The 21,803-nt window shown below is 46.8% G+C and overlaps 1 protein-coding gene across 1 annotated transcript in view; it reads right to left on the bottom strand.

Annotated features, from left to right (window-relative positions):
• Positions 1–21,803, bottom strand: part of TRPM7 (transient receptor potential cation channel subfamily M member 7) — a 1,269,618-nt gene that overhangs the window by 296,625 nt on the left and 951,190 nt on the right. Inside the window, exon 27 of the mRNA XM_069222535.1 lies at positions 12,438–12,517. Coding sequence (XP_069078636.1) covers positions 12,438–12,517 — 80 coding nt within the window. The remainder of the gene's footprint in view (positions 1–12,437; positions 12,518–21,803) is intronic.

Here is a 21,803-nt window from a genome sequence, read left to right as displayed (position 1 = left end):
CACTGAAGCATAATAAACAGAGTGGGAGGAAACAAATGGGTGAGTCCCTAAAGGAATCTACCAACAGTAGGAGATTTGAAAAGGGAAGGTTGGTCTGGCAATCTAAGAAAGATTGAGGTAGCCGATAGGTAACCTTTAAGGGTTCCCAAAGAAGAACTCTCCTGGGCTAAAGAAAGGATGAACAATAGAACCTCTGAGAGGGGATCAACAGACTTGTTGGTACACCATGCCACAAATTTATGTCAATGACAAGGGTATACCGTTTTGGTGGAGGGAGGCCTGGCTGCCAAGATAACGTCACAGACTTCGGGCAGAAGGTCAAAAGTTATCAACTGCTGTCGCTCAATCTCCACGCATGAAGGCGAAGATTGGACAGGTTCGGGTGGAGGACCGTCCCCTGATGCTGCGACAGAAGATCCTCCCAAAAGGGGAGGTTTGACTGGAGGACCTGTGGCCATGCTCAGTAGCTCTGCATACCGTATTCTCCGTGCCCAGTCCGGAACTGTAGGAAGGTACCCTTTTTTTGGCATGGTTACCCCCACGTTTTGCCTGCTGTCAGTGTGCTTTGACTGGGTTCACTGGGATCTTACTAACCAGGACCCCATTGACTGTGCTCTCTCCCTCTAAATTTAGTAGCTTAGGACTCAGCAGACCCCACAATTGGCATACTGGTGCCGCCATATAAGTCCCTAGTATATGATACTTGGGTACCCAAGGCATTGGGGCACCAGGGGTTCCCCATGGGCTGCAGCATGTATAGTGCTGCACAGGGGAACTCATGCAAAATGTGTCTGCAGGTCTGCCATGGCAGACTGCCTGAAAGAGTGCAGGCACCCTTTCACTACAGGTCCAGATCCTTCCCATCTTTCACTGCTTGAGGAGGATGGCCCAGGCCTCATCCGGCACCTGTGGCAGCAGTTATTTCCATAACATTTGAAATATGGTTGCACAACGGCCCAAAAGGCATGCAGCGTTCACCAATGGCAATGCCATATTGGCAGAAGAAAACATCTTCTTCCCAAGTGTGTCCAGTCTCTTGAATTACCTGCCGGGGGAGTGGTAGGGAACGCACCATGGGAGGAAGAGGCTTGGACTACCTAGCTGTCAGGGGTGAGGTGGTGGCTGAAGAAGCTAGGATCACACAGAGCAGGACGATAGTGGCGGCCAATTGTTCTGTTTAGAGGAGCCTCGGTGCTGGGCTTGGACTAAGGTACCAGTAGGACACTGATCAGCGATCATTAAAGGGCAAAATGGAGTTTGGATGAGGAAGGCCAATGCAGAAGCACTTCGGTCAACATGTTAGTTTTGACCCCCACCGAGGGAAGGTCAAGGACCTCCGCTGCCCTCTTCGCCAACATTGCATAAGATGCCCTCTCTTCCTTAGCCACAGTGGGTGGAGAGAGCAAGCCAGTATCTGGAGAAGTGTCTAGTCCACTGGCATTTCCTAGCTCCTCATACCAGTTCTAAGAAGTTAGGGTCTCTAACTAGTATTCTAAACGGTCCAGTGACCCCTCCCAATCCTCCCCCAAGCGTGTGTGCTCTGCAGAAATGCTCAGGGAAGACCTAGAACCAATGCCTGGGTTCAGAATGGGGCTAGCGCTGGGAGCACCGCCACCGGTGTTGTTGAAGATCACGTTGGCACGACCAATGCCAGTCCAGATTTGCGGGACTCCATCAGTGTCGAGCCGAAGCCACCAGCGCCGAACCAGACGGTCTCTCTTCTGACTCTGCAGGGCCAGAAGGTGCTCCTGCGGGGTTGGCAGCTCAAACACAAGACACATGGTTTCACAGAATTCTTTAAATTGAGAGGTGGTTGCTCCAGCTCCCGGATACAGGTGGGGGCACAGAGTTGGACCTGACAGCAACTCTGCAGAACCATGCCTGGAACGCCAATGTTCCTCACTCGCCACGTCAGCCAACATATATGGTGAAGTAAAAAAACGCTTCAACTTTTTTTCTTCTTGTACCCCCCACCCTCTGAGTGTCCCAAAGACCTCGAGTGGGAGATGTCTGAATATGGCTCTGTATATGCTATCAAAAAAAGTACTTTGTTACTTTATTTCTAGAACCAAAAGGATCCCTGTTGCAGAATGTATCACTTTCAAGTATCAAATGCACTTTGTTTAGGATTCACAGATACAACAGTTTTTAGTTGAGTAATACTTTTCAATATCAAAAGTAGACAATTATAGAAAACAATGCAGTCCTAGGGGAGAAAAAGTCTCAACAGTTTGCAGCTAAGTACTCAACTTATGATCCCAGTATTTGGGGGTTCGGGGTCCATAGGGCAAACTTTAGAAAGACACCAAGGGTGAACCACCAGCAACACGGGGCCGGCCGGGTGCAGAGGTCAAAGTTGGTGTTAGGCGCCCAATCGGATCCTAAGGAGATTGCGGACACATAGAAAAGAAAAAGCTTGCAGTAAAGTACCTGCAACTTTACGGCACAGACCCGACGTGTTTAGATCACTGGGGGATCGGGGGGGTGCAAAGGTCAGCACCAAACACACACTGTCAGAGGCACAGGGGTGGCTGGGTGCAGGGGGCAAACACAGCATAGGGCACCCAATGCTTTTCAATGAGGGAACCCTGGGGGGTCACAAAGAGGCTGCAGGCTTGGTCCAGAGAGTTGACTGAAGAAAACCAACGGCTTGACAGGTAAGTAGAGAGCCCACTGGAATTTGCTGTACTGTTGGTTGGGTTCCCTAAGGCCAGGGGGCTGCGGGTACAGGGGTACATTTGGATGTCAAGAATCTTCACCAAAGCCAGTCGCTGTCAGGGCGGGTCCTCTGGATTTAGGCTGCAGGTGTCGTCATGTTTGTCGGGAAGGGTCAACCCAGGGTGTACTTGAGGTCAGAATCGCCTGGGGACCTTCGCTGGATCGGTGGCTCACCTGGACTCGTGTCTTGGGTGCAGAGTGGGTAGGACTCGCGGGTCCGGGGAGGGTCTGGAATTCTTCTTGGAGGTTTCTTTGTGGACAGGGCCGCTGTCCTCAGGAGCGATCTTTGTCCTTGGGTAGGCAGGCAGTCCTCTGGCGGTTTGTAGGGGTTGCAAGTCCTACAGTATGCGTTGCCTCTTTGTAGCAGGTGTCTTGAAGCTGAAGACAGGCTGGTAGGGCTGTGGCAAAGTCAGCTGTCGTCTGCAGTCTTCACTGCATGTGCGTCTCTTCAGTTCTTTTTCTTTCAGGTCGCCAGTAAGCTGAACAGCAGGGTTCAGGGGTGCCCCTTAATACTAGATTTAGGGGTGCTACAGAGGTTAGAGACCAGTAGCCAATGGCTACTGTCCCTGAAGGTGGATATACTCTCCGTATGCCCACTCCCCTTTGGGTGGGGGGCACATACCTAACCTTATTGGCTATCACCCTCCAAAACAAGATGGAGGATTCTGCCAGGAGGGGTTCACCTCAGCTCTGAGGACCCTAGGAGTGGTACCTGCAGTAGTGGACACACTTTCTGGTGTTTACTAATTTTCCCGCCGGACCTGCCGCCAAAAGAGGGGCCTGGTCCAGGGGGCGGGCATCTCCACTAGCTTGTGCCCTGAGGCAGAAAAACAAAAGGCAGGAGCCTTTGAGGCTCACCACCAACTGTGGCTGTTCCTGCATGGGAGAGCAGTGAAGCACCTACACCCAGAACAGGCTTTGTACCTGACTTCTGAGAGCACAAAGGCTCTCACCCCATGGGGTCAGAAACTTGCCTGGTAGTGGGAAGACTGGCACAGACTGGCCAGCCACACACTAGAGAGTTGGGTGAATTTCAGAGGCCATCTCCAAGATGCCCTCTGTATGCATTTGATAATACATCCAACACTGGCATCACTGTTGGTTTATTGAGCTGAGATGATACCAAACTTCCCAGCATTCAGTGAAGCCATCATGGAGCTGTGGAGTTTGCACTTACAGGGTCTAAGAATGGACTTAGACACTGCAGGGGCATAGTGCTCATGCAGCTATTCCCTCATCTGTGGTATATTGCAACCTGCAAATGGGCTGTAAGACATTCTAGAGGGGTGACTTGCTTATGCCACAGGCCAAAGCCTGTCCTGGGAGGAGGTGCTTCACACCTCCCCCTTACAGGAAATGTAACACATGGCAGTGAGTGTCAAAGGCTCAAGCCTCGGATTACAGTGCCCCAAGGCATTACAGCTAGTGAAGCTGCCTGCCCCCCCGGACAAGGTCCCACTTTTGGCAGCAAGTCCGGTGGGAAAATTAGGGAAAACAGGAAGGAGTGACCACCCCAGACAGGACCACCCCAAAGGTGTCCAGAGCTGAGGTGACCCCTCCCTACAGAATCCTCCATCTTGGTTTGGAGGACAGGGACCAATAGGATTTGGTTTGTGCCCCCTCCCCAAAGGGAGTGGGCACAATGAGGGTGGAGCCACCCTCAGGGACTGTAGGTATTGGCTCTGACCCTTAAAATGCCCCTAAATCTAGGATTTAAGGGCCTCCGTTAACCCAGCTCCCCAGATTCCTGGCAATCTAACAAGAAGAAGGACTGCTGAGCTGGAACCCCAGCAGCGAAGAATCTACGCATCTAGCAGGACCAGAGACCTGTGCCAAGCTCCAAAGGACTGCCCTGCACCCAAAAGGATGAAGAACTCCAGTGGACAGCGGCCCTTTCCAAGAAGAAACCAACAACCAAGGACTCGCACCTCACTCCGAATGCATGAGTCTTAACCACTCTGCACCCAACGCCCACGGCCCATGTCCAGGTGGCCCGACCAGCTAGAGAGGATCCCCAGGCGATTCTGAGCAAGTGCCCACTCTGGGTTTACCTCTCCACCCCTCCACGACAACACCTGCAGAGGGAATCCTGAGGACCCCCTGACCGCAAAAGCTCCAGACAAAGATATCCGACACCAAAGGACCCACTGCACGCACAGCCCCCAGCCCTTGGAGAAATCGACAGCCAGTGCAGCCACGTTCAGCAGGCAGCCCTCTTCCCTGTCCAAACAGTTGTTCCCCCCTGGACCTCGCTTGCAGCCTCTGAGTGACCTCCAGGGTACCCTCATAAATAATCATTGGAGACCCGAAATCTTGTTTGCACCCTGCAGCCTCAGTGTCGCTGAAGGTATATGTCTAGTGCCTACTTGTGCAGCCCCCCAGTGCTCTCCTAACCCCCCCAGGTCTGCCCTCCGAAGTTGCAGGTACTTACGTGCCTGCAGCTCTGAAACCGAGTGCCCCTAGTCTTCATAGGAGCCCATGTTAATTTTGCCTACACTTTGACCTGTGCACCCGGCAGGGCCCAGTGTTGCTGGTGGTGGGTGTTTAGGGTTGACTAGAACCCCAACCTGTGGACTTCCGGAGACTGGAACTGTAAATGCTGTACTTACCAATCAATCAATGAATCACAGACATTTATAGAGCGCGCTACTTACCCGTTAGGGTTCCAAGGCGCGGGGGGGAGGGAGGAGACTGCTACTGCTCGAAGAGCCAGGTCTTGAGGAGTCTTCTGAAGGCGAGTAGATCTTGAGTCTGTCGGAGGTAGGTAGGGAGCGCGTTCTAGGTCTTGGCGGCGAGGTAGGAGAAGGATCTGCCGCCGGAGGTGGTTCGTTGGATGCGGGGGACGGTGGCGAGGGCGAGACTCGCGGATCGCAGTTGGCGGGATGGTGTGTAGAAATTAAGTCTGTCGTTGAGGTAGGTGGGGCCGGCGTTGTGGAGTGCCTTGTGTGCGTAGATAAGGAGCTTGAAGGTGACCCTTTTGTCAACGGGAAGCCAGTGGAGCTCTTTGAGGTGAGGGGTGGTGTGGCTGTGTCGGGGTGCGTTGGTGATGAGTCGGGCTGAGGTGTTTTGGATGCGTTGGAGTCGTTGGAGGTGTTTTGCTGGGATTCCTGCATAGAGTGCGTTGCCGTAGTCCACTCTGCTCTGCTGCTGACGAGGGCGTGGGTCACTGTCTTCCTGGTGTCGGTTGGGATCCACTTGTAGATCCTGCAGAGGGTGCGGAGGGTGTTGTAGCAGGAGGAGGTGACGGCGCTGACTTGTCTGTCCATGGAGAGTGCGGAGTCAAGGATGAATCCCAAGTTGCGGGCATGGTCGGTGGGTGTCGGAGCCGTTCCAAGGGTGGTGGGCCAACACGAGTCGTCCCAGGCGAAGGGGGATGTCCAGAGGATGAGGATTTCTGTCTTGTCGGTTTTGAGTTTCAGGCGGCTATTTCTCATCTATACTTACCTGTAAAATGATCTAACTTCCCCCCAAGGAAATGTGTCTGAAAATTGCAGTGTCCATTTTTAAAACAGATTATTGCCAATATTTCAAAAACTGTATAACTTATCGATTTCAAACAAAGTACTGTAGATTCATGTGTGAAATACGAATCGATGAAGTAATTGCCTGCAACTTGAATCTTGTGGTTCTAAAAATAAATTAAGAAAATATATTTTTGCTAAATAAAAACCATTGGTATAGAGTTAAGTCATTGAATGTGTGTTTCTTATATTGTCTGTGTGTGTACAGCAAATTATTTGCATTACCCTCTGATAAGCCTAAGTGCTTGAACACACTACCACAAAAGAGAGCATTAGTATTATCTACTTTAGCCTCTGGGGAACCCCTGGACTCTGTGCACACTATATCTCATTTTGATACAGTATGTACAGAGCCAGCTTCCCACAGCATGGCACCTAGAGTGCACAGGAGGAAGAAGACTTGGGGCTCCTGGAGCGGTCTCACGACCATCTCTCGATCGGGACAGATACCTTTTAAGAGTCACACTAACTGGCACTGACTGCCGGGCCGCAAGCAGCTTGTGGGACCACTCCATCAAAGCTTTCAGCGCCATGGCCTGGCAGTCTGAGCGCGACTTTAGAGTCGTGGGCGTGCTCGAGCCACCATAAGCACCCCAGGTGTGGCTCCCTTACCAACATGGCACGGTGACAGGCGCCACACGGCTTAAACCGTGTGGCGCCTTCCTAGATGGCATCTCGACACAGGAACATTTTGAGAAAAAATTTCAAAAAGAGGCAAAGGGGAAGATCTTCTCTGGATCAGCGTTAACTTCTGCAGAAAGAGAAGAACGGACGTCTACGTGCCTGGGTGGTGCATATATAGGTGATTGCGATGTCACTTCCGGCGCCAACGCCGCCGCATGGAACCGGGTGCCACCCAACAGCGCACAGGGGGACTGCTCACGAAAAGTTTCCACATCCAATCTGAATCCTGGGAAATTCAAAGGTAAGGAATCTGCATCTAGAAGTCTCTATCAGATTGCAGTGTTAGATAAAGAGTACATATATAATAGGGCACCAATGTACTAGTCATGTTATAAGTTGGTTTTTCTACATGTATCTTTTATAAGTTGATGTTTATCCTATACTTCTGCTACAACTGCAGCTCCAGTGAACTTCGGCCTCCCCGAGGCTCCCAAAGCCTGCTGGGGACGGCAAATTGGGATGTTTTATTAGGTTTTCTAATACCTAACTCATCTTTCTTCTCCTCTTGATCTCCATTTCACTCACCTTCTAGGCCTCCTTTATTCTTGGTAGCATGGCCTAACCGCTTCCAATTTGTGCTACGACTGAGCAATGCAATCCCTTCCCTTACGATACACAGTTGGTAACTTTAGAAAACAGATGTGACACTAGTAAACTATATTATATACTACTGCATTCAGAATACAAAGATACACTCACTAAATGTACTCTAATTCAGTGGCTAAGGACACTAGTAAAATATTATCTCAACACCAAAAATGTTAATCACCCTGTTAGAAGGAAAATTAATGATTACTATTGCAAGCTCAAAGGATATATCCTCCTGTTACAACAGATGAGAATTGATACCAAAATAACTGAAACCATTCAGGACCGCTGCTATGTAAGCTATGCTTGCTCCCCTCTACAAAGAAGAAAAAGATATCAGTAACCGTTATCTCAAGGAAAAGAGGATTAAGAATAATGAATAATATACACAACAAAGAGGGAAGATGGCTTATAATTAAGACAAACAAAGGTGATGTAGTTCTTTACATAATTGACATATTCAGTCCTACAAATAAGGACCCAAAATACTAGCCAATGCTAAACAAAAGAATTCTCAAGTTACCAAAATACTAAGGAATATTAAGGGGCATAGATAAAGGTTTTGACAGGATGTCTTCATGCAAGTATTGAGCTAGTAAGTCCCACCTGAAGAACATCTGCAGCAATATTTTGAGACTAAGCAATGTGATAGGAAGAAAATGTACCTACTATTTACACCCACACAACACGGTCTCAAGAACAAAGTACCTTCTAGCCTATGACACACTCACCCTAATCTGCTCTTACCCAAAAATGGAAACAATAGCCGTTCTGACCATACCTGCACATCAACAGATATAACAACTTTCAACTCCCTCACTAGAAAAAAAAGAATGGAGCACGAATAAGGAGAGTATCTATGCATAGAGAGCCACCGTACAAATAACTGTTTTTTCCAATAAACCATGTCCTCTAATCTAGTCCCTCAAATCTAATGGAAAGCCATGAAAGCCACAATCCGAGGAGATATGATCAGAATTATGTCCAATAAGAACAATAACAAACAAAAATCTAAAGAATGAGAAGAACACCAACTAACACAAAGGATCCCTCAGAACACCCTATACAAAATGAAGATACTCAAATACAATTACAACAAAGTCATTAGTGAGGCATTCCATTGAGAGGACGAGAACCTAAAAGCAAAAAAAGTTTGCAAATTAAATAAAGCCAGCAAAACTCTTGCAGACTACCTGATGGCCCAACAAAATAAGCGAACTCTCACAACAAAAAAAGAAAAGGTTGGCAAACTAAAACAAACCTCAACAAAATCAAACAAACATTTCATGACAGGGTGAGAGTGGAGGTTAGTTGAGCCTACATTTCGCTTGTGCTGCTATTTTCTTTATTTTTATAAAATACTTTTAAAACTTTCAAAAAATACTTCCATCTCTTGCTGTGTTCTTCTTTTATCTTTTTACTTCTTTTAATGAGCAATGAGGGTGCAATGTGGTGATTCACTGTTTCAATGGGCATTTGGGGTCGATCATGGTAATCTAGCCTGATTTCAGCAGCTCACGGGATCAATAACCCTTTGGGTTCCTGGGGGGGGGGGGAGAAACAAGGGGGGCAAGAGGGCCTGTTAGAGCCTGTGCATTTGGTTTCTGCAGCCATCTTAGTATATGTCAGTGTGTCTTTACTGTGTCACTGGGATTCGGCTAGCCAGGACCCCAGTGCTCATAGTGAAAACCCTTTATGTCAGTGTGTTTTGCCTGTCTCACTGGGATCCTGCTAGCCAGGGCACCAGTGCTCATAGTTTGTGGCCTAATGCGTATGTTGCCAGTAGTGCTTAACTGGGTCACTGAGGCTCTGCTAACCAGAACCTCAGTGCTTATGCTCTCTCTGCTTTTGAATTTGTCACTATAGGCTAGTGACTTAATTTACCAATTGCAATTGGCACACTGGACCCCCCCCCCTCTTAAAGGTCCCTAGTATATGGTACCTAGGTACCCAGGGCATTGGGGTTCCAGGAGATCCTTATAGGCTGCAGCATTACTTTTGCCACCCATTAGGAGCTCAAACAAACCCTTTCACAGGCCTGACATTGCACCCTGCATGAAATAGTGCACACATTATTTCACAGCCATTTTCACTGCACTTAAGTAACTTATAAGTCCGCCATATGTCTAACCATCATTTAAGGCTAGGTGCAAAGTTACTAAGTGTGAGGGCACCCTTGCACTAGCAAAGGTGCTCCCATATAGTTCAGGGCCAATTCCCGGGACTTTGTGAGTGCGGGACGCCATTACACGCATGCACTACATATAGGTCAATACCTATATGTAGCTTCACAATGGTAACTCCGAATAGGACCAAAAAATGGTCCTTAAAGTTTATCAAATCAAACTTTTCAATCCTTGCCATACTAGCAGAAAGCAGTTAAAAAGAACCATACAAAAAAAGTGTCCCCTGTGATGATCCGAATTGATTCCACTGAGCCTCTGAGAGCTGAAACTCTTTCCACGTTCACATTTCATTTAAATTATTGGACTCCAGCACTGACCATCTCCATACAAATGGATATTGGGAATCTTTGTGACTTATCCCAAATTTGATATACTTCATATTTTGGAATAAACATTCTCAAAGTTTTTCCGAAGCAACTTGAACCATGTGACTAACCAACAATGTGTCCTGTCAACTCCCAATATTCTCCCGACTCCTACTGCACTGTAGAAAGTTTTGCATTTTTTAAAAGGTGAGCAAGAAAGCCTACTGAGTTAGGTGCCTTTCCAGGTGTAAGTGACTCATAACATGCCATGTAAGTGCATTATAATGAAATAGGTTCTTACCTTTGGTAATGTTCTTTCTGATTGATACTTCAAACTGCATATCTCTCACCATTAGCATAACCCAAAGGTGCCAGACTGGATTCAGAGAATGCTTTCAGCAATGCTCCAAGGCACCAGTAGGTGGCACTATGCGCCTCTGAGCTAACTCCATACTGTCTCGAAAGTGAGGGAGAGGCAACACTAATAAGCAGCACTCCTGCATGCTGACATACATTTTTTGTCTTTTTTACACCCTCAGAGGAGGCGCGAAAACATATTCTCACAACTGAAGGTGCCAACTTAGTGGTTCTTCCTCTGTTTAAAATAACAGAAGGGGAGGATGGTCCTTCTCCTGTTTGACGGCTAAGTGGTGTATCTACTTTAAAAACCTGGTCTTTTCAAATTTCCTAGTTCCAGGTGAGTCACAGGTTACTGCCCTGTGAAGCACCAGAATGCACTTTATTGGATAGCAGTAAACATCAGAAATAAATAATATAAATAAAGAACCATACATGATGGTTACTGAGGGACACTACAGTGCTCAGTGTGAGAGACTGATGCAAATGATGATAGGTACACTAAACTTTGTCTGCCTTTATGGTGTGAGGAAATACATTACAGAGTATTTTCATGAATTCCAATCTGATAGAGTGTTGTACTACGTGTGTGGTGGTGGACAGAGTCAAATGCTGATGATAGGCCCAGAAGCAACAGGGCCGTCACTCTGTTGTAGTCTATGATGAGTTTTAAGTAACCCCATAGGGATACGATGGCCGACTCAGGCTGGTCTGAAATTAAATACTTTTCCTCAGTAACCTTAATAAGCTGAGTGGAAACTGCTCTACCAAATATTTGACCTATGAACGAGCCATTAAATACTAGTCTTTAGTTTGCTGAGTCTGAAAGATTGAGAGTCTATATCTGATAGAGACTTCTGCTTACCTGATTGTCAAAAAGACTTGGAGTGGGACAACGAAGAATAGGGGTTCAGCAACCGTTTTCTGGACCTTCCTCTCAACGGAGATTGGGAGTGACTCAGAGTGGAGTGCTGGACTTTGGGTCGTGGTCGCCCGCCAAACATCACAAGCACACGAGGTGCGGAACTGTCATGGTCACTGCCCAATGACCGGATTTGCAAGGCTTAAACCAGGTCTTGTGTGATGACATCTCAACACACCAGGAGTGGAAACACTCAAACATCTTTGAAAAAACATCAAAAAAGATCAGTCAAAAAGTGAATGTAGGCGTAGCTCTTCTTCGGATCTGTGCTTGGCAGACGCGGAAAGAGCAGACGTTAGCGTGCCAGTGCGGCACCTACATACATCCTGAGATGTCAAAGCCGACTGACGCCACCTAACAGCGTGCAGGGGTAGTGCTTGAGAAAAAATCTCCGGATCCAGTCTGACTCCTGGGGAAATTCTAAGGTAAGGAATATGCAACTAGAATATGTCTCTAAAAAGCAAGCTGTTGCTAGAAGGCTGAATAATACACCAAACAACCAATATAATGAGGCAAGAAGCAAGTGGTGCTAACACCCGCACTTCCTAGAATTTAAAGAAATAATAACAATAGGTTGGCAGGGAGTTCACTATCAAGCCAGATCTAAAAAGATTGCTATCTGTATGCAATTCATGCATGTGAAAAGAACTGAATACATCATGTTTCAGTATACTTTTCAGACGAAATAAGCCCCTCATGCATTAGAATACAAGCACTTCATAAAAGGCAGAGTGATTGACCCAAAAGCCAATAGCATGACGATGAGAGAGATACTATTTTTGTGTGAGCAAAGATGTTACAGACAACATCTCAAGTCAACGACTTTCAGAAGCTGATCCAAATTAACCAATGCTTGAAGTAGGATGACTAAAAAGCCTAATCCACATACACTAAAAGCAACAGGTAACATACAGCTACATTGTCAGGACAGACTTAAGGACATACACAAGAAGTAAGCATACAGTCAAGCTTTCATGTCCCAAAGTCTCACCACGTGCAAGCATGAATGTTTTTTAAAATAACACAGGGGTAAGAATAGATACTCAGTTATTGCGATTCAAATACATTTGTAAATAAATAACATTTCAATATCTTCACGTTACAGAAATCACAGCCCATAAATACAAGTTGTGCAGAGTTCTTAAAGTATTCTCACCTTTACATCTGTTTCTTTTGGCTCCTTAGCTTTTTCTGTTGCTTCTTTAAACCTTTGTAATTCCATGCTATCTCTGTGACCTACGGTAAATTGAAAGATAAATACCAAATTAAATGTCCAATCTAATATCCAAATAATAATAATTCGGCACACTAAAAGTGTGGTTACAACAGCTAATAAATAAATGTGCTGAAACAAACACCTTCTTCTCCGAGGCATTAGAAAGATATTACACTTTTTGAAAAAATACGGCTTCACATTGGTGTCATTAATAAAATGAAAAATTTTCCCAGACCCACTCTCTGATGAACTTCATTTTTAGACAATGTACAGGGACATGCAAGACGTGCTGCTTTGAATCGTCCACACCTGTGGTTCCCAAACGTTTTAGAACTGTAACCACGTTTTAGAACAACAGACTTTTGGGACCCGCCTACCTTTAATGCTGCTGAATCCATAACACTCATTTACAGGTATTTAAATTTCGCGCCGCGCCGCCCCTCTCCCCCCCCCCCCCCCAAAAAGTCACTTTAAAATCTCCTCTCACTTTGCAGTCAGAAAAAGAAAACACCAATCCTATGTTTAAAAGAATAAGCAGCAACTTGTCAGAAGTGGCCTGACCTCTGACCTCTATTGTTAAAACAAAACTGACTAGGCAAACACATAATTTAACAGCAACTTTACTTATTGCTCAGACTTTCTCTACCCCGCAACAATCGACCTTCAACTCGCAGTTTGAGAAACACTGGTCTATGCAATGTTCCAATCCATTTATACACGGAACCCTTTTCAAATACTCGTCTTTGATTGGTAACTTGATTACTTGTATGAACAAGTTACTTACCTTCGGTGATGCATTTACTGGTATACATTATTTCTAACCGCCGACCCCTAACATTGTGAATGTTCCTAGGTGCCAAACTGGTTTTGGAAGATTTTCATGGCAACTGTGCGCCGGTAGGTGGCGCTGTGTGGCTCTGTCTCTGGTGTGCCCCTGTCGCCTCCCACGATGTGACAATGGGCCCTACTGCGGTGGGCAGATGTCATTTTCTTTGTGATCTCTGTCCATGTTTTCGGACGTGGAGCCTATAAATACCATGATACACCAGACTGCAGATCAATAATGTTGGAATCTTATTAATGCACTTTAGGAGTTCATTTCATAGAACAGGGAGGAAGTTGGGTTGGTGAGGAATCTGTGCTTAGATAGGAGTCGCTACCAGAAAATACATCGCTGAAAGTTAGTTACTTGCTCATCTGATAGAGACTTCTAGCCACAGATTCCATACCTTGTGAATAGATATCAAACCAGTAGCTTCTCTGTTGGTGGGTCAGTAGAATTGCTCAGACCAGGAAATCCAGCAGGACAGATAGGGCAATGTGCCCATCCTCCTGGACCTGGCTTTCCAGGCAACAGAGCTTTGTGAGCGTGTGAAGGATTCCTGTAGGAAAGCACAATTTCTAGGCATGTTAGCCCACACTTTTTGTCTGCTAACCAGGTCCCCAATGCCAGATCTCTTTCCCAAAAAACTGCACCGTTGTTTCCACAGTTGGCAAAACCTTTAGCACCCTCTGTAATTCCCCAGTAAATTGTACCGCTGGTACCTAGGACACTAAAGTGGGTCCCTAGGGGCTGCAGAACGAATTGTGCCATCCTAAGGGACCCCTCACCTGCAGGCTGTGGGTCTTGGTGCAGACAAAAGTGAAAACACAACACTGCACATGGCCTGCGTGCCCTGTCACCTAACACTGCATGCAATACATGTATGTCACCTCTCTAGCAGGCCTTATTAAGACAGGGTGTATCATATTACATGTGAGGGCACATTTGCACAAGCAGATATGCCCCTGCTATGTCTTTGTCGATTCTCAGACATAGTAAGTGACCAGGGAAGCCATTTTAAATACATGTGCTTGACACTAGTCACAGCAAGTTCCCCAGCTACATGATGGCTTCACTGAAGAGAGGAATGTTTGGCATCAAACATCTCGTATTGGTGAACCCACACTGATGCCAGTTTTGGATTTACCAATACATGCACCCAGAGGGCACCTTAGAGGTGCCCTCTGAAAACCTACCAACTATTAGTATGTCAGCGGACTGTTCCTGACCAGTTCAGCCACCTTAGCCACATTTCTGACCTCGTAAGGTGAGAGCCATTGCTCTCGGCGGCCAGTGACAAAAGCCGGCACTGGGCAGGTGTGTTGACACCTCCTCCAGGCAGGATTGAAATTCCAGGGTGGCAAGCTTCAAAGGCCTAACTGCCTTTGTAATATGACCTAGGTCTCTGAACACCCCTTGTCCTGACCCAACATCTTAGCTGCAAGACAGGCTGGAAAACAAATAAGATTAGGAGGTGTGCCCACTTCATGCCAGTCTCATGCCTAAGCTGGACAAGGTGAAGTGAACACCACTTTTTAAATTCCGCCATCTTGTTTTGGGTGGAGTTAGAACACCAGGGTCAGGGTTATGCCCACTTTCCAGCATAAGTGGTCATAGAGAGTGTGTAGTCACCCTAAAGGTGGACACCACATTGGTTTCCACATGGCACTCCCACTAATGCTCCTAAACAGAGTATTTAGGTGGCACCCCTGAACCCAAGAAGTGAGATCCTGATGACCTAAAAAAAAAAATCAAGGACAAAGAAGAATCGCGCCCGTGTAAGAAAAGCAGCTGACCTGGTACCAACCCCGCCAGTCGGTCTGCAACCCTTGACGCACTCTGCACCACACTCTGCACCAAAAGACGGCTCGTCCTGCAGCTGAATCTCCAGAAACCCAGGAGGACTGCTTGCCTTCAACAAAGACTGAAGTTTCCCATGAAAAGCGGACCTGCTCTCCAACCAATTCTAAAGAAAGGACTCTGCAGCCTCCGGGAAGCTCAAGGATCCAACACCTGAAGTCACTAATGAATCTGCCATCACCCATCCGAGTGGAGCTCCGGTGCCAACAATGTTTTCCAGCTCCCCAGAATCCCAGTCCATCATGGTTTCACTGATCCTGGACTCTGCAAAGTCGCAGGCGGCCGCTACATGAAGGCCCCCTCTCCTGCAGCATCTGTGGTGAGAGAACCCAAACACCTAAAGCAACCAACACACCTGTCACCTATGGCCCTATCCGAAGTGGGTCCCTGGTGTTGGTTTTCCCCGACTGGCTTCCTATCCAGAGCCTGCAGTCTATTTCCACTGAGATCAATCCCCATTGAAACCTACTGGACACCCAACGCCGTGATACATCTCTGCACCTGGGCACCGTAGAGCTCCCCCGATTGTCCAGGCAGTAATGTTTTGCAAACATGTGAAAAGATGCCCACGTTGCCACCTGACAAATCTCCAGGACTGGAACGCCCGAGCTAGTGCAGTGGTAGCAGCTTTGCCCCTGGTAGAATGAGCCCTCAGGAGGCTGCTTCCTGGCCAATGCGTAGCAGATCTTGATGCAGAGGTCTGTCTTGATAAGGCAGAAAGATAGCCCTTGAGAGTACCCAAGGCAGAACCTTCCTGGGCAAGGGAAAGTATACAGTAGCTAGCATGTTTTGAATATTTACACCTGAGAGGGAAGGGCCTTTCAGAAGGCTTTTTCCATGATTGTTTAAGCTGGTCAGTAGCGAGGGAAATTTCCGAGACCTCGGTCAGGATTGGATGTCAAATGTCTGACACAGACACTGGTCTCATGAGGGTGGATATCTCTTTCTCACAGTTGAACAGGGGTCATCAACTTGCTGGCATAAGAAAGTTGAAGAGCCTTGGCAGGCCCTACGGTGATGAATTTTGACTTTATCATTTGTTTTGCATTTATGCTATAAAATAATCACATATATTTGCTGTGTACATTGCAGTTGAGAATCACTTTGATATATTTTCCTTTCAATGCTGTGACTATTTTTAAACGTGTGCCTCCGACCTACTACTCCCTTTTTAGGAACCTCGTGGTGGAATAATAGTAAATGTCTTCTTTAAACTAAGAAGTGCATTTCAGAGATTTTTGTCAGCTTGGTCATTAGTGAAAGCAAAATACTGTGATCTGAACCGTGTCTGCAAGATTTCCCTGATGCTGCGCCCACTGGAACTTCAGGTCCCACTGCAGAGCCCTCATATGCCATCTGGCACGTTTGACTAACAGGATGCAGGAAGCCACGAGTCCCAACAGCTTCAGAGTCTGTCACACCAAAATCCAGGCTAGAGGCCGAAACATCGATATCATAACCCGAATATCCTGGACTCCCTGCTCAGGAGGATGGACCTGAAACTGCACTGTGTCCAGAAGAGCTCCGATTAAAGAAAGCTTTTAAGAGGGAGTCAAGTGTGACTTCGGCACGTTTATAGTGAACCCCAGTGAATTAAAGAGGTTTGCCGTTGTCTGAAGGTATCTGACAAAAGCCTAAGGCGTAGGACCCTTCACCAGCCAATCGTTAAGGTAAGGGAAGACTGAAATCCCTAAACTGTGCAGATGAGCTACCACCACCGCCATCACCTTGGTGAACACCCGAGGGGCACTGGTAACAATGGAGGGGAGCACAGCAGACTAAAAGTGCTCGTGGCCCACCTTGAACTGCAAGTAGCGCTGTGGGCAGACAGGATCAGTGGCTGTACATCCGCCATTGTCACAAGGACTTTGCCTGTATCCAAGAAGCAAGAAGGAATCTCCCTTGGAGTGAAGAAGTCACTCCCCTGCATCTGCAGGTACCTCAAGTCAATGTTGACTGACTGGCGGATCATGCTGTCCCACGGACAACATAAAGGCTCTGCTCAGAGGTGGTGGTTCTGTGGTCCTCTCTGGGTCCAACTCATCTTCTGGCCAACTTGGGAGGCGGTGGACATGCTGCAGCCACTGGACTGTGCACCCCGACTATTGCTGTTGCCAAGGCTTGTTAGCTGTTCCTCCAAGTAGATCTTCGAGCTCCAAGAAGCCCAGCCTCCTGCAACTCCAGATTCAGCTCCACCCTGCAGATCCTGCAATGTGTCTGCCTTGCTGCCAAAAGTGGGGTCAGGACAGCGGGGTTGGTCATCTCTTCTATTTGGAGAGACCTGGGAATTACAAAGGCCTTTGAAGCTTCCCGCCTGTCTGGAAGAGGAGTCAACTCCCCTGCCCAGTACAGGCTTTTGTCTCTGGACCCGGAAAATGCTGGCTCTCACCTTGGGGGGGGGGGCAGAAACAGGGCTATGGTGACTGAACTGTTCAGGACCAGTCAGTTAACACACTTGTAGCTGGTAGGTTTTCAGGGGACACTTCTAAGGTGCACTCTGGGTGCATGTATACCAAACTTCCCTATCTTCAGTTAAGCCATCATGTAGCTGTGGAATTCATAGTGACCAGTGTCCAGCACATGAGCTTAAAATGGCTTTCCTGGTCACTTACTATGTTTCAGAATCAACAAAGACACAGCAGGGGCATATCTGCTTGTGCAGATATGCCCTCAAATATAATGCACCCTGCCTTAGGGTTGTAAGGGCTACTAGAGAGGTTACCTACATATATTATATGCAGTGTTAGGGGACATGGCACACAGGCTGTGTGTCATGCTGTGATTTCACTTTACTGTGCACCAAGATGAGCAGCTTGAAATGGCAGCCTGTCATGTGCTTGGTGAGGAATCATCTACGATGGCACAATTTGTGCTGCAGCCCTTAAGGACCCTATTTAGTACCCCAGGCCCTGGGTACCCGGGGTACCATTTACTAGGGACTTATCGAGGGTGCTATGGGTTTTGCCGATTGGGAAAACAACTGTGCAGATTTAAGGGAAAACAACCTGGTGCTGAAGGCCTGGAACCCAGTGCACTTTCAGTCGAAACTGCATCAGATACCAGGCAAAAAGTCAGATCTAACCATGCCAAAAATGGTGCTTTCCTACAGACTTCTCAGACTTTTTTTGTGCCTCAATTTACCAAATCGGCCCAAGGACTTGGAGTGAGACGACAACGACTTCTGACTCTGTGACAGGTCCTGGGACCTTTCTCTCAACTGGGACCTCGACTTGCGCAGAGTCACACACCGGGTCGCCAGCAGCTTTAGGGACTGCTCCCTCAGTGCCTTTGGATGCATGGCCTGGCACTCGGAGCACAACTTTGGGTTGCAGTTGTGCTCCAGACACCAAAGAGACAGGAGGTGTGGATCTGTCACAGACATCGCCCAATGACTGGATCCACTGGGCTTAAATCCTGTCTTTCTACAAGACATCCTCGATACAACAGGAGTAAAATTCAAAAATGCTCAACAGAAAGATGAAAAAAGCCAGTCAAAAACTGACTGAGTAGCAGCTCTCTTCGGATCAGGGCTTTGCTAGTGCGGAAAGAAAAGAACTGACATCAGCGTGCCTGGGTGGTGCCTATATCATAGTTGGCACAGACAATGGTGAACTTGGAGCCGATCAACAACGCCTACCAGTGCGCAGGTGTACTGCTCATGAGAATCTTCCTGACCCATTCTGACGTCTGGGGAGAAATCCAAGGTAGGGAATCTGCAGCTAGAAGTATCTATCAGATAAAAGAGATACTGCATATCTGATGCGTTATAATGTACACTGTTTCTTTTACAAACAACGCATTATTCTCAAAAATATTTTACATCTGGAAACATCAGATGACTGGGTTAACAGTTTAAATAAATATTAAATTCAAACCAAAATGTGAATCTATTCTTTTCTTTAATTCTTTAAAAAAGTTAAATCCGTCATTGACCCTATTTCAACGTAAATGATCATCTGTTGAAAGACAAACCCTCTTTTAAACATTTCCTAACATTTCGATAAGCAGGGCTAATGAAGTGAATGATTTAAGACAACTTCTACAAAATAGGACAAGCAGTCCTATTTGACCATCTGATCAATGTAAATGATTTAACAAATAGGTCTATACTTAAAGCTATGCATGGTTAAGCAGCCTTGCACACATATTTGCCATAACACAGTATGGTGTATTCTTTTCTTACTCAATTTCAATCTAGTCTTGCCAGCTGTGATATTAAATCAGTTAATACAGTTCATATTATGTACAAGCTTATTATAAATTACCAAACAAACCCCTGGTTGTCAACAGTAGAGCACTAGGCAGTTGTCAGTATTAATAATTGTTATTATCATTGCAAAAAGGCAGGCATTCATCGCCCTCCACCAAAGAATAACAGGAATAAACTTTACTAATCACAAACAAAGTGAGAATGCTTTAGTTCAAAGGCGTAAAGTGCAAGGCAGGCACCTTGAAGAACAAGTTATTTACCTCTGATAACACTTTTTCTGGTACAGACTATGTAATCGCAAATTCCTCACCTTAGATTAGTCCCCAGGTGTCAGAATTATTCTAGAATATCTTCAGCATTATCACTGCAAGCTGATAGGTGACACTGATCAGCGCAGTGTCAGCAGTGATGTTTATGGTGCCTACATAGGCACCACCCAGGTCTGCTCACATCACATTTTTTTGTGATAAAAACACGAAGTCACGTTAGACTGAGCTTTGTGACCAATGTGTGCAGTGTCTAACAGCATATTAGAGTGAAGCGCCCAGTTTCCAGAGCTCAGAGGATTGGTGAGGACTCTGCAGATGGTCTCTACCAGAAAAGAAGGTAACTTGTTCTTCTGATAGAGACTTCTAATCGTAGATTTCTCAACTTAGAAAAGATACCCAAGCAAAACCTCGCCAGAGCAGGGTCTGTGAACCAAATGGACAAAATGCCTGCTCGAGGTACCTGACCATCCAAGCAGTAGTGCTTAGTGAATATGTGAAGGGCCGTCCACGTAGCAGCCTGGAAGACGTCCAGGACAGGGAACCTGCATGCTAACAAAGAAGTAGCTAATATGCAGCAGATCTTGATACAGAGTACAATACATCAAGAGATGGTACATTTCTGCACCCTGCCCTTTTTGGCTCCAGGGAACCCAATGAAGGGCTGACCGTCCACCTGATGTTCCTTGGTACAATCGATTTAGAAATAGAGAGTTCTCTCCAGGCAGAGTAAAGTTCTGGTTAACATGAAAGGGAGTGAACACCTTGGTAGAAAAGAGGCATGTGTCAAAAGAACTAGTTTGCTTGGATAAAGGCTGGTGTACAGAGGGTTAACTGAGAGAGCTTGAAGCTTGCAGTCTCTCCTGGTCATTACGGAGGCCATCTTGAAAATGAGACATCTGAGCAGCTATTCAAGGGCTCGAACGGTGAACCCACGAGGAATATTAGGACCAAATTAAGGTCCCATTAGGGCTTGATGAAAGGAGTAGGAGGGAACAAATGTTGAAAGCCTTTAAGAAAACCAGTCAGAAGGGCTTGACAAAGAATGAGGGCTGACCCAGGCAACCGAAAAAAAGTTGAAATGGCTGAAATGTAACTTTTAACACTGCTCAGGGCAAGGCCCTGTCAGGCAAAAGACAGCACAAACAGTATAACCTCCTACAAGGACGATGAAAGCATGTCAACATGACAAGAGCATCAAGCCACAAATCTGTCCCAATGGCAGGGGTAAACAGTTTTTATTGTGGGACGCCTGGCTGCCAAGATGACATCACGGAACTCAGGAGGAAGACAAAAGGCAAGCAATTGTCACTGCTCAATCTCCACGTAAGAAGGCAGAGTGTGTGTAGGTTTGGGTGTGGAAGCCTGCCTTTCTGTGAAAAAGTCCTCCAGAGGAGGCAGCCTGATCAGAGGACAGATGCTCAGGCGTTTGGAATATCAGAATCGCCTTGCCAAGACCAGAGCCACTATGATGACCTGCGTTTGGTCTGTCTTTATCGTCTTGAGAACTCAGGGAAAGAGCGATATCGGTTGACATAAGCCCCGGGATCAGGTCTGAATAGAACGGGTCTCTACGTGTGAGACACTTTAGCGCACAGAAGAGCTAACATTGCTAGATGTTGGCAAAGGTGAATATATCGAGCTAAGGTTATCACCATTCTCGGAGGAGACCCTACAGCATCTCCATGTATGGACATAATTTGTGATACACAAAGCACAGGGCTGAATACGTCCACGGTGGCATTCCATCAGGAGCTGCACAACCATGAAGATGTCCTGTTCCTCCAGCCAGGCCCAGAGGTACATAGCCTCCCAACAGAGTCCACAACCCCACTGCACCCTTTTTAATGCAATACCACATGGCAATGATGCTGTCCATGAACACCTCAACCAGCCTATCCTTGAATAATGAGAGGAAGGCTTTAAAGGTCAAGCGAATAACCCTCAGCTCCAGAAAACAGATGTGAAGCAGGGACTCCCCCAGAGACCGGAGTCAATGATCTATACCTCTATTAAGTGGCCGCTCCAACCCAGAAGCGGTGTGTCAGTCAACACCATCAGTTCCTGATGTGGGAGAGGGCTCTGCTGCTGGACCAATTGTCGTTTGTTAGCCACCAGTGAAGATAGTTTGCAGTCTCCTTCAAAAT

The sequence above is a fragment of the Pleurodeles waltl genome, chromosome 3_1 (assembly GCF_031143425.1).
Source record: "Pleurodeles waltl isolate 20211129_DDA chromosome 3_1, aPleWal1.hap1.20221129, whole genome shotgun sequence".
NCBI classification, from domain to species: Eukaryota; Metazoa; Chordata; class Amphibia; order Caudata; family Salamandridae; genus Pleurodeles; species Pleurodeles waltl.
The sequence above is the reverse complement of the archived record's forward strand: the minus strand, read 5'-3'. Positions and strand labels throughout refer to the sequence as shown.